Source organism: Lissotriton helveticus, chromosome 8, assembly GCF_964261635.1.
Source record: "Lissotriton helveticus chromosome 8, aLisHel1.1, whole genome shotgun sequence".
Classification (NCBI taxonomy): domain Eukaryota; kingdom Metazoa; phylum Chordata; class Amphibia; order Caudata; family Salamandridae; genus Lissotriton; species Lissotriton helveticus.
Window position 1 is genome coordinate 1145477475 of NC_136069.1, and position 14030 is coordinate 1145491504.

Below are 14030 nucleotides of genomic sequence, written 5' to 3' on the forward strand. Positions count from 1 at the left end.
TATGTTTGGCTGGCATGATGGATCGAAATGACCAAAAATGGGTGCGGTCCATGAAAAAACAGAGTTGTGTACATTCACACACCATGGCGGGAGACTTCTAAACACATTAGTAGTGCCCGGGGTTGCGCACTTTCACAGAAATGTATGCAAGGGGTGTATTTCAAAGCACTGTGATACTGTAACATTGTGAGTTTAGTAATTTGATGTGAATGAGGGTGGCTTTCAGCCTCAATGGGAGCAGGAAGCGCTATGACACTGACGTGACCAGATGTCCAGGATTTGCAGGATGTGGGCCTATTTTCAATGTCTCTCCCAGTACCACAAGTTTGAGTTGCTAAACAAGGGGGACTAGCCACAGATGGAGACGAGGCTTCGTCACCCCCTGCATGGTTAGTTGGTAGAGCTCATCAACCGCCAAAGTACGTCACACTAAGACAGTTTCAAAGCTGCATTTCATGTTCCAGTTTTTACCAAAAAAAGATGAATCTTCGGGACTTAGAGCCCAGTGTCATTCGTTTTCGACATTAGTGAGCTTTCTCTTTTAAGTCATTCTGTTTCCTATGACCGATTCAAAACTGTTTTGTAAACAAAAGGCCAGGATAACTGGGCCAGTCCGTTACATACCTAGTTAAAGCAGGGTGGAGCTCTGCAGTAGAATATATAGCAATATGTTTGATAATCTACCAGTGCAGGCCTCTAACCTCTGAGTATAATTAGACTGTTTAGAATAATGTTGTGGAACACATGCACTTGTCAACCATTTACTTTAAATGTAGTTCCATCATTTTATGGTTGATCTCCGATCGACGCGTTATATCTCTTCTGTGGGATTTGGCAAACCCACCTTGACTAACGGTGAGAAACTGAAGGAATTGCCTGTTATGTCTTTGAGCATTCTAGTAGCTGGGCGTGGGTGGAGTCATGGGGTGGAGGAAGAGGCGGGGCACGAACAGGAAAGGGTTAGTTAGAGTAGGGACAGGGACGAGGAAGGAGTGTATTAATAAAGCTCCTTGAACATCAAGTAGTGTCTGTCATTATTGCATGCACGACACTACAGCTGGCGACGAGGGTGGGATGAAGTAACCTGCCATCCCCACATTGAGGAAACGAGTGCCCTATCCCTGGGCAGCACCGAGAAGTAGTCGCCGTCGCGACACGTGTGCCCCAGAGAAGATCGCCGCCTGAGGACCCAGGCCAGCGACAGCTGCGACAGCTCCACGATCTGTCGATCGTGAGGAGCGCTGCCGAGTGAGTGCTAAAATAAGTTTGCTGCCGAGAAGTCACTTCGCGCCAAAACGGGAGCTCACCCCAGATGCGTGCAACTTGGCAAGGCGTCGGAAGTGACAGCGAGCGAGCCTACCGCGACCCCTTCGCGAAGAAGTTCCAGAAAAAGCAAGTGGAGCGCGGCTGCTACAGTGCTACTGACAAGATCGGTGATCTGGTGAGTCTCAGTAACTGGATCGGAGTGAGGAGAATGAATGAGGCTGAAATCTCGCGGGAGCCGAGATTTCACTAGCGGCGGCCATCTTGAAGTCAGGCAGCCCGCAGGACAATCCCTATGTGCAAATGGGAAGCGGCCATTTTGAAGTCAGGCGGCTCACGGCTCCAGCAAAGAAGCATTGGTGAATGCGAAACAAGCACTGGTAAATGCAAAACAAGCACTGGCAAATGCAAACAAGCATTGGTGAATGCGAAACAAGCACTGGTAAATGCAAAACAAGCACTGGCAGATGCAAACAAGCATTGGTGACTGTGAAACACACGCTGGTAAATGCAAATACAAGCACTGGCAAATGCAAAATAAGGTTTGGTGACTACGAAACAAGCACTGGTGAATGCAAAAGCAAGCATTGGCAAATGAAATAAAATAAGCAGTGGTGAAAGAAAACAAGCACTGGCAAACGCAAACAAGCATTGGTAAATGTGAAACAAGCAGTGGCACCTTAAAACGGGTTTCGACAAAACGACTGGCACCAGTAAGATAAAAGGTGACGTAGCCAATCGCGCTCAAGGATGTCGAATCCACCGCAAGAGAATGGCCATGCTGCCGTGGCTACCTCGACTGAACCTCGAATATCACACTTGCGTCCCCCTGAACCACTAAAGTTGGTGGTTGGCGGAAGCATGGGCCCTCGATGGCAGGAGTGGCTAGAAGATTTCGAGGACTATCTTGAAGGCTCAAAGATCACTCTAGATAGAGAGAAACTCATTGCACTGCGTAATTTAGTAGGCAAAGAAGTCAGCAAAGTGATTAAAGAGCTGCCAGAAGATGACAAAGGGACTTATGCCAAAGCAAAAGAAGCGCTGAATAAGAAATTCGTACACAAGAGGAACGTGGACTATGAGAGATATGTTTTTCATCAAGCTCGTCAAGACAAAGAAGAAATGATGAGCACCTTCATCTCCAGGTTACGACGACTGTCTCAGTACTGCAATTTTGATGCGTTTTCAACGGAAGATGCTATCCGACTGCGAGTGATTGAAGGCTGTCACTCCGAAACACTCCGGAGGAGGTTGCTAAGAAAAAGCCATAACCTTGATGAGATAGAAGAAATGACAAGGGTACATGATCAGGCGGAGGAACACGCCAAGTGCATGGAGACAGGAAGAAGCGAGAGAAAAGAACAAGCCTTCTGGACGCACAGCACCAAGACTTGCAGGAGGTCAGGGAAACAGCAGAGGAGGTCCAGACCGGCCTCTCGTCATCAACACAAAGGACGCAGACGCTATGAGTCTAGCCGGAGAGCCAAGAAGGCTGAACCTGCAAAGAAACTGGACAGGTCTAGAAAGTGCTATCGATGTGGATACGATTATCCGCATTCAGACGTCTGTCCAGCGATGGGTCAACAGTGTCACAAGTGTGGGCGCAAGAACCACTTTGAAGCAATGTGTGGAACATATAACAAAGAAAGGAGAGGTGAAACGAACAGGCGGCAGTCTGACCCCAGAAGACACCACGCCAAAGTGGTGCAAGACCGGGCGATGTCATCCTCTGGATCGTCCCGCTCCAGCCGAGACTCTCGTGAACCTCAGTGGACCAGAAGGTCACCGAAACGATCACCGTCGAGAGAGTCCAGATCGACGTCGGCAGAGTCTAATTATACTGATGAATATGTCTGCATAGTATCAGACCCTGATCAACTAAAAAGGTATCCTCCATTGGACATAAAAGTGGGGACTCATGCGACACAGTTCATGCTTGACAGTGGGGCATCCCTGAACTACATGCCCGTGACAGAATATAACAAGATGAAATCACCACCTCACCTGAGCCCAGCGCACGTAAAAGTTTTCACCTGGATGGCGAAGAAACCACTTCCATGCTTGGGCAAATTCGAAACAATTCTCACACACGAAGACAAATCGGTGACAGCATATATCCATGTCATTGAAGGGTCCGAGGCGGAGTGCCTCCTCAGCCTGCCGACGGCGGAACGTCTCCGCCTGGTGGAGATCCTTTACAGAGTCAGTGATGATCTGGATTTAATCCGCAAGTTCCCCAAATTATTTACTGGGCTAGGCAAAATGAACAAATGCCAGATCCGCCTCCACATCAATGATCAAGTGCGCCCTGTGGCTCAGCACCCTCGACGAGTGCCTTTTCATCTTCAGCAAGCGATGGAGGAGGAAATTCTGGAGCTGTTACAAACTGACATTATCGAAAAGACAGATGGTCCGACGCCATGGGTGTCTCCTGTCGTCATAGTCCCAAAGAAAGGCACTCCAGACAAAGTACGCCTATGTGTAGATATGAGACTTCCCAATACTGCCATAGAGAGAGAGCGTCACCCATAACCCCACCTGAGTGACATGATAACCGCCTTGAATGGAGCACGAGTATTTTCCAAACTTGATCTGAACAAGGGCTATCACCAGCTGGAACTCCATGAGAAATCAAGATATATAACGACTTTTGCTACACATTTAGGTTTGTTTAGATACAAGAGACTAAGTTTCGGCATTTCATCAGCAGCTGAAATCTTTCAGGAAATGATTCGGCAGACCATCAGACACATACCCAACTCGCTGAATTACAGTGATGACATTCTGGTATATGGGTCAAACACGCAGGAGCATGATAAGGCGCTGGATCGAGTATGCCGTGCTCTTCTGGAGGCCAACTTGACTCTCAATAAAGATAAGTGTGAGTTCCACCAATCCACTCTCAAGTTCTTTGGCCATGTGTTTTCGGGAGCCGGCATGAGGCCTGACCCGGAGAAAGTGACTGCACTCAACGCCACCAAGAGGCCCCAAGATGTCAGCGACATTCGTTGCTTTCTGGGCATGGCGAGCTATTGTGCTAGATATATCAAAGACTATGCCACCATCAGTCATCCCCTGAGGGCTCTCACCAAGCAAGGACAACCTTTTGTGTGGAGTTCCCAATGTGAGAGGGCCTTCCTGGAAATCAAACAGGCTGTTGAGGCTGCAGACAATCTGGCATACTTTAGCCCCAAGAGAAAGACTGAAATAACAGTGGATGCCAGTCCAGTAGGTCTGGGTGCCATCTTGGCCCAGTATGACAAAGACAATGATCAACGGCACATCGTGGCCTACGCCAGTCGCAGTCTTACTGAAACAGAAAAGGCCTATTCTCAACCAGAGAAGGAGAGTCTCGCAGTTGTCTGGGCTTGTGAGCACTTTCACGTCTTCATCTATGGCAAGCATTTCACCATGATAACAGATCATCAGGCGTTGGTCACCATATTTGGCAACCCTCATGCCAAAATGCCACCTAGGATAGAACGTTGGGGCCTGCGCCTACAGGAATACACATACACAATCATACACAAACTGGGGAAAGGGGAGAATCCGGCGGACTACATGTCCCGACACCCTCAGGAATCCCAGGCCTCGCCTCCGTCAATTGCTGAAGAATACATTCATTTTGTAGTAGGATCAGCCGGACCTCCGGCCATTCCCTTAGAAGCAATCCAGGAAGCCACTGCCCAAGATGGCGTTCTTCAGAAAGTCATGCGCCGACTACGCACCCATCGATGGAGACACTACAGTGAGGATGAGCAGACCGATCCTCAGGTCCGCCAAGAAATGCAGGTGTTCAGACACATCTGTGAAGAGCTATCCGCCACCTCGGAGGGGCTCCTCCTGAGAGACCATCGGATTGTCATCCCGAGGCAACTACGACAAGGAGTCATTAACCTGACTCATGAAGGTCACCGGGGAGTGGTTGCAACCAAAAGAAATCTCCGTGAGCGAGTCTGGTTCCCGCTGCTTGACACCATGGTGGAGGCCACCCTCAAAGACTGCCCCCAGTGTCAACTAGTCAGCCATGGAACACCCCCGGCCCCGCTTCAAATGACTAAACTACCAAATGGAATCTGGCAAGAACTAGCCATGGACTTTTACGGACCCCTTCAATCTGGCAAGTATGTGGTGGCTATCATGGATGAGTACTCAAGGTTTCCGATAGCCCAATTCGTGCCCTCCACTAATGCCTCCTGCGCCATCGCAGTTCTTGATGAGGTGTTTGCCGCCTGGGGTGTCCCAAAGGAACTCAAAACAGACAATGGTCCTCCTTTCAATGGCCAGGAGTTTAGTGAGTTTGCACGACACCTTAACTCTAGACATCGAAAGGTCACGCCTCTGTGGCCACAGGCTAATGGCACTATTGAGAGGTTCATGGCAACTCTGAAGAAAACATTCAAACAAGCCACGCTTGAAAAGAAGGACTTGCAAGTTGCCCTCAACGAAGTCTTGCGAGCTTACTGGACTACCCCACATGCCACCACAGGAAAGTGCCCGGCCACTCTCATGCTGGGGCGACCCATCAGAACCAGAATCCCGACATGGGAAGGTGCTCTGCGACCAGTGTCTCCGACACATGTCCACCAAGAGGTGGCTCTTGCTGATCGCACCAATAAGAACAAGATGAAATCATATGCGGACCATCGACGGCGAGCCAAGTCTCCTTCCTTGCAGACGGGGGACTGTGTGGTGGTCAAACAAGAACAATCCCGCAAGACAGATTGCAGGTTCAAAGACGAACCGTTGGTTATCACCCAACAAAAGGGCACCATGGTCACTGCGGCATCTGACCAGAGAAAGATTACCAGAAATGTGTCTCACTTTCAAAAATGCACGCCGGGCCTGAAGGAGGCTCTTGAACAAGATGGAGACATACCGGACACACAAGGACCCAGTCAAGTGGGCACAATCCAAAGACTTGATCAGCAGGCTGAGGCTGAATTGGATGCTGGCGGTATGAGTCTGCGACCGAGAAGGAACATTCACAGACCTAAAAGACTGATTGAAGAACTTGAATAAAGTTAGTTCGTTCTTTTGTTAACAACGGGGGAGATGTTATGTCTTTGAGCATTCTAGTAGCTGGGGGCGTGGGTGGAGTCATGGGGTGGAGGAAGAGGCGGGGCACGAACAGGAAAGGGTTAGTTAGAGTAGGGACAGGGACGAGGAAGGAGTGTGTTAATAAAGCTCCTTGAACATCAAGTAGTGCCTGTCATTATTGCATGCACGACACTACATTGCCCAGGGCTTTAAGTGGGATGAAAAAACTGGGGGATCTCTTAAAAGGGCGTGGCCAATGTAATTATGCGTGTGGCTTAAAAACACGTAAGTTAAAAATCTGTGCTTAGCATAGTGTGCCTCCTGACTTGTATTTTGCTGTTTCTATCATTGCATCCAGATATATGATACAACAAGTAACACCATACCTACAACAACTCAGAACTATTGGCTTTGTTAATGGTTGTTAGTTGCATAAGATAACTAAGCAGCAACAAGGGCTTGTATATAGTATTTAAAAAGCTTCCACTTAAAGTCCTAGTAACACCACGACAAAGTTGGTGCTCCTGAGTTTCAAAAAGAGAAGGGAAAACCAGAGAGAAAATTGACTCTCTTTAAAGGATTTCCCTTCCCCTACAACGCTCACCTGGCATGATGTCATGCCGTAACTTCTCCATTAGTGAGAAACTAACAGTGTTAGCAGGCGCACCTCGATGTGCCTGCTGTCACTGCAGTCAGGAAAAAACGGACCGCCTGTGCCAGGGCACAAAACAGAGCCCAATAAAGACCCGTTTCGAGGCCCCCTTTAAAAAACTGCTGGCGCTCAACACCGGTGAGACCCGGCCCACTCAAAGCCCTGGGATTGCCCATCCTGTAAAAGTTCGGAAAACATACGGTGTGGGCAGTGACAACAGTCCTCAAGTGCAACCAGAAAACCTGGACACCTTGTAGCTTCCTCGCTTAATTTGTGTTATCAGTCAAATTTTTTATTTCATTGAAACATTTTTCATTATTGCTTATAAAAGCATTCCCAGATATAGGAGTTCAAACTACCAGTCATACAAAAATACCACTTTAAATAAGTACTTCTCAATGCAGTGCTATAATGTGCCTATTGTAGTCAAAGTTTACACGTTAAAGAACAGTAGATTTTGTAGCACCTAGAAAAATGCCCTGCATGGCTAATCACGTATAAGGTCCCAAAGGCGAGACCAATTGGCTATGCCAATGCTTGTTTTGAGTTCGTTTGGCAATCCATTTCTTTAGATCTCTGGGGCTGGCGCTACACCCCAATGACCCGTATTCGCGCACAAGTGCAATAAAAGTGACTAACTGAAACGCCAGACCAATAGGCGTTACTCAAAGGTACAGTATAGGATACATGCATTCATGTCTACGAACATCAAGTGGTTGGGAAGCCGCTGCCTGTGAAGCTCTGCTCGAGTTGTCTACTTTAAAGATGGCCGCCAAACACAAAGGCGCGTTCTAGTGTTCTGACCCCCAAGACACATGGACGTTCTCGCTCCTTATAGGGAGATAGGCCGAGGCAGCAGGAAGCACTCGGTGTCTCCGCTTGTATAACTCGTCCGGAAACACGAGAAGCGAAAGGAACGTTCCTGCTCGCACCTCCTTTTCCTTCAAAGTCTTGAATATACGGTGGGGTTTGATTGGGGTCCGGTTAATCTTTTCTAGTTTATTGGCTCGCATCCCAGGTGGATTCAGGCCGTCGTGCATCGCATTCTGTGAGTTTCGGACTGTACTCGGAAACACAGAGCGCCTCTCAGTGTCTGTTGCTGCCCGGACCCTGAGCGGCGTGACTCCAACTGGGGCGGGGCAGCCGGTGACACATACTTCAGGCAGCATGCAGGTAAGACTGTGAACATACAATCTCAGGGAACAAATATGAATTATGCACTAGGCTAAGTGATGTAGATTACCGTGAGAGGTGTGCTGGTACTTAAATTCCTGTCTGACACGAGGTGACTCGGGTCTTCTCCCAGCTTTGCCACTCTCTCGTTAAAATGGTGTGATCGTGGGCATCCTCTGTTCTAATACATCTTGATCACTTTTATATAGCAATACAATAAGTACTGGTAGAGGTCCCGCCGCGGCCAAGGGTGTGTTCCTTAGCAGTCCCGAGTAAAATCTTTTTCTTTAGAAAATCAACTTGAGTTGTTCCTACGCTCTCATGCGTGTGAAGAGTGCATTAATCTGTAAAATGGCTGGCTAAATTGATCTTTTCTAGAACATTTTATATTATAAGGTACTTCTATCTTTGTAAGTTAAGCATGGAAGTAAACTGAACTGTGATTCGAGAAGTTGAATTCCTTGTTTGGTGATTGGTTGAGCTTCAAGCTTCAGAAATGGACGTTTACGTTTTCTGGACTATGGTTTTCATTGTGATTGAGGTGGACAGGAATCCAGTTTCCACATAAATCATTATTAATGTTAAGCAAAGCATTCCTTGAAGATGGTTCAGCAGTGTCTTGCTTTTCAATTCCCTGGGTTGTGTGGTTTTGAGTGGTATCAATTTGAGATGGCAACATGTCATCCATTAATCCTGGGTTCTGAGACAACTGAAAATTGATGAGTTTCCAATGTCCTTGCAACATTTCAGTTGAAGGAGTATTTGTGTGTCATCCGCATAGTTATAGGATGTGAAGTGAAATTGATTGACCGGTGCCGGTGATGACTTCATGTGAATGTTGAAAAGCATGGATGAGATGATAGAGTCTTGAGGCACCCCTACTTTTGTGAAGTACAGTTTGGAAGAGAAGGGGGGCTATGACATTAGTTCAGTTGTCAAGCAGTCCCCACTATGCCGACTTCATAGAGTCTTTGTATCAGAGTGTCATGGCCAACAGTGTCAAAGGCAGCTGAGAGGTCCAAGAGAAGTAGTGCAGCAACCCCGTTCCGGTCAACTGCATTGTGAATACCATCCTAGATAATTATTTTCTCCTAAATGACTCTCTTTTCTGTTCTCAAATGCTGGGATGTATGGGAACATGACTTTTATTTGTATTTATATATGGAAGTCCGAGCTAGGAAAAATATTACTTGGGTGCCCTTCCTTTGCAGCAGTTTTGCAGCAGTTTCAAGATCTTTTTTGAGTTTCTCTTAGTTCAGAAGTGTGCACTTTCTGATATTGGTCTGTTTCTGTGCATTTAATTGCCTTCGAGAGACAGTGTTACTCTTAAGTGTCACACATTTGGTCAATAAGTAGAAGTGAAGACCTTTTGTTCAGAATGCAAACACTGCAGGGGCAGAGGAAACTTTGAAGCTAGTGCCCTGAAAATAAATCAACTTAAAATTATGAAGAGAAAATGTTGTTTTTTGCCACCCGTCCAACCATAAAGAAGTGCCTGTTTTCTCATCCATCGAACTGTGCATGCACAAAAATGAAATGCATGGTTTTCCCTATCTGCGTGGATACCACGTGTCCAGGGTCATTTGAACCCTCTCAGTTTGGCTCCAAGGGAGATCTAAAATCATCAAAAATCCAAAAAGGCTTTCAAGAGTATCAGTAGACCATTTTTGTGAATTCTGACTTGCTTGTATGCAATAATGCCTTAGAAATAATGTTGCAGCACTTTTTTCCTAATGTATTTTTCTCCACAGGGTTTATTATAATATGTTGTGTGGAAAATCAAATGAGGTACATGCCAGACCTTTTTAGATGCATTCACGTGATTCTTACTCTCGAAAGAATATAGTTCTTGACGTAACAGGAGTAAATATCCAGCAATTTCCTGGATGGGAATGGATCTTAAAATGTATGAATACCTACAAATTTTCCAGGGCACCCCCGCCCTATATCTCTACGAAGGTGGTTCTTTACCCCATCGTCACTTTCATTGGTTTTTAGAATGGTAAAGATCAACTTTCATGGGTTCCTGGGAGATGCGGTTTCATAAACAGCAGCACAATTTCATATTTTAAGTAGATAGCCATATCATTTATGACATGGCAATATGTTTTGTCGATTGTTTTTTTTAAGTTTTGAAAACAAAAACATAGATAGGATCCAATTATCAAGTCACGCTATCCTCACCTGAAACCTATGCAATTTACTGTAATTTTCTCCTGTGCCTTTGATTCATATATGAGTGGGTAGGACAACAGGGCCTGAAGCTAAATTCATACACCTGGAAATATTTAAAATAGGATGGAAAGTGTATTCTGTTTTATTTGCTGTTCATTTCCAATATCTGGCTATCCTAGGGACCATTTGAACCCACAATAGAATTCTACAGAGTCCCTGTTCAAGGATAGGGCACTAAATGACCTGAGAATCTTTTCTAAAAGGATACGCTTTGCCCACACCTGTCTTTTCCGTATGACTGTGGGTGGCGTGCGTGTAGCAAACAGCTGCCAGCTAAATTGCAAGGCCTTGCACCTGTTGTTTAACACCGGCCTCCATTTGTGAATGCATTTTTTTAAATCATCATACGTTAAAAAAAGTACTCTATTTTGAAGACACTCCATTTGTGAATGCATTTTTTTTAATCATCATACGTTAAAAAAAGTACTCTATTTTGAAGACACTCTTTCTTTCCTTTTTTTAAATTTTATTTTTTATTTTTACAGTTACAAGAGCTAAGGTGGAAAGGATTAAAGTTATTTGGTCAGGATCATACAGTTGGGTCAAGTGGGTGAAGAAGGAATTGAAACCTGGGTCAACGATTTACACAGCCTGCTTTTCAGTGTATAGTGCAAGTGTAATATTTTCCATAGTGTTTGTGTAGAGATTAAACACATTTTGTGACACTCTCCACCCCACAAAAAAATGTATTTGTGACTTTTATAAAGTATGGTCTCTTTTCCTGATAATCGGTGCTTGAACTAGAAAAAAACTTATTTCGGGAACCCAAGAATTAGGATTCAAAGATGTGGCAGAGGAAAGGGGGTGAGAGGCACGAGGGGGCAGAGCTTGAATAGCTGAGTCTGGCAGTGCATTTATTTTAAATACAATTATCTGCCAAGGAATTGGCAACAAGGACAAATGTGACAGTAAATCTTTTCTGTCTAACTTAATTGTCATAAGAGTTTTAATTTTAAATCACTTTACATGGTTAAAACACCTGCTGCAGAGATCTTCTTGTGCCCAGCAATGTTGAGGAGATTATAACAGGAGTAAGAGAACTCTAGTGGTTACTGCAGTTGTGGGAGGGTGTTGTGTTTTGTCCAGTCGTGGTTTTGACTCCTGAAGTAGAGGGTTAATGTCATGCTGCAAAACACATTGTGTAACATGCAGATCACAGATTTGTATATTATGTAGATAGGTAAGTGGGCCACAGCTTCTGATAATTAGATCATTGTGTTACGTCCAGTTCAGAAGTTGAGATCCTCCCAACGTATTACAGTGATCTATCAGCATCCAGAAGCTGCATGCACATTATAAGTCATAGGCTTTGATTCTTATTTTTCTCAATCTGTTGTTACTGTATTATTTCCAAGAAGCGTTCTTTGGGAAGTAGTACCGACAACCCCAAACACTATGTTGTGTTTTATATCCAGATGTTGTCTTTCTCCCGGCCATTCACTCTTAACATGTAATATCTACAAGTATGGACGATATGTGATATCTACACTTTAGAACACTCATTCATTGTCTTATGTAACATTTCATGTGCATTGATTTACACACTCGTATGATTTATTGTGTTTGATGTAACACTGGGATGAGTAGAACTATAAATGAATTACATGAAAAAAATAGTAGGTGGTATTTAACCCGCTTGCTGCTGGCGACGTCCAACGGACGTCGCGTGCACCACCTCGGTAGTGCTGCGCACGTCCGTTGGACGTCGCGGCCCCGCCCGCGCAATAGAACGTTCCGCACTAGCACGGAACGTTCAGCGCAGGGAACGGGTTAAATCATTAGTTGTGTAATTGTAATTACTCATATACACACACACACATCCATTTGGCATTCTTACATGCAAGCACTTCTCCTCTTACAAAGAGGGACTGAACAAAGTGAAACACGTGCCTCCAAGTCATAGTTTCTTTAAAGTACTTGTAAAGTGAGAAGCTGTGTGCCTTTGTATTAGTTTGCATTAGTAGTGTTAGGCTTGAGATGGCTCCTAGCCAGAATGATTCTTTAACACAAGAAGGGCTGATGGCACTTTTGATGAGACCTTTTTCTTTGGGTCATCTGCAAGTGAGAAGAAGAAAGCCCTTTTGCTACCTGCAGGTTGCTGCACCGAACTAACGTAAAGGATATAGCGTGTCGTTGCGGATGAATTGTGTCCTAGTATTGGAAAATGACACCAGGACAAATTTAGCATATTTCCCTTGGTCGGACAGATCCGGCCCAGAAATGGCTGCTAGAGCCAGGATCTGGTAGGACCCCTTACTTTTCAGCACTGCCAATAATTTGATCGAAATTAATTTCTCTTCCTCACCCTAGTATATTTCACCTTGCGTTAATCAGAGAAAACAGGAGATTCTGAAGGACAGAGGTCAGATAGCCTGGTGGAGGGTGGGTTAGATATGCTGCTGCAGTGCACCAAGGGAGGATGGACAGATGGGCGTTGGAGAGAAGTTAGGAGGTCCCAGACACAGGGTGCACTCCCAGCTCTGAGACTTTACAGTGCCAACATCTGAGCGGGAAAGAGCAGTGGGCGTACTCTGGCTCTCGTCTTTCAATCTTGGAAAACCAATGCAGTGTATCACTCTATCTGGCAAACAATGGAGTGAGACAATGTATGTGCTAAACATTGACAGGCAGTTGAGTGATGCAATGCAACAGCTTTCCGATATTGAAAGAATCAGATCAGATAAGAGCACAGTCCAACAAACCTATATTTTCCCACTGCCACATCATATACCGGACATGAACGAATTAACAAACTGTCGACAACAAGTGTGGAGCATAAATACTCATGATATGTGTGTGTGTATATATATATATATATATATATATCAAAAAGAAAATAACCCCTACAACCAATATTGAACATTAGTTTAGAATAATGAAGTATTATACATTACCACGCGTGGTAGATCTCAACAATGTGAAATACCAGTGGATTGAATGAAATAAAGTGGCTGATCTATCCAAAGATACCAAACACAGTAGAATATAGAGACAGATAGACAGATGGCATAGTCGTGATGAGATGCATACAGTTTATAGAGGGTTGACATGTCGCCACTATATCTGTTTGTGGTGTGATCAAGCTTACTTTGTATTTAGCAACTTAGGAAGGATTCCTTTTCTGGAAAGCTGGATATACATCCTATGATGCTTATTTGGTTTTCTGGCAAACTGTAAGTGCACCACCATGATCACTGCACCGTCTGCACTTTAATTATTTGATTAAACTCATATCAAATCAATATGGCTAGGGTCAAAAAAGTGGCATTGTGTGCATTTATTGATTAATCCAATACGGTTTATGGAATTGCACAATAGAGTGTAGGAGATTTATTCACACAGGCACAATCTATGTATACTTGCCTTTCAAGTGAATCCCATGGGGCAGCTGTCCAAGTTTGAGCATTAGAACGTTGTTAGCATTTAATTGTCCCAAGCAGCCATAAAGGAGAAGTCCCTGCTTTTGCCAAGTCATAACTTATTACAGGATTATGCGGAATTGACCAAAGGAGTAAACCTGTTATTTGAATACTGTAAAAAAAAAAGTAGTCATCATCTTCATTCAATACATCGTCCTCCTGCTGTTTGTTAGATTTTAACTGCAAATGAATCTGCCATCAGAAGTTGTTCTTATGCACATTTCCAAGGACAAATGTCCAATTTTGGC

The 14030-nt window shown here is 44.8% G+C and overlaps 1 protein-coding gene across 1 annotated transcript in view; it reads left to right on the forward strand.

Annotated features, from left to right (window-relative positions):
- Positions 1-7825: 7825 nt before the first annotated feature.
- PDCL3 (phosducin like 3) overlaps positions 7826-14030 on the forward strand; it is a 75113-nt gene continuing 68908 nt past the window's right edge. Inside the window, exon 1 of the mRNA XM_078658024.1 lies at positions 7826-8128. Within this exon, the coding sequence (XP_078514150.1) occupies positions 8123-8128 (6 nt within the window). The 5' untranslated portion in view covers positions 7826-8122. The remainder of the gene's footprint in view (positions 8129-14030) is intronic.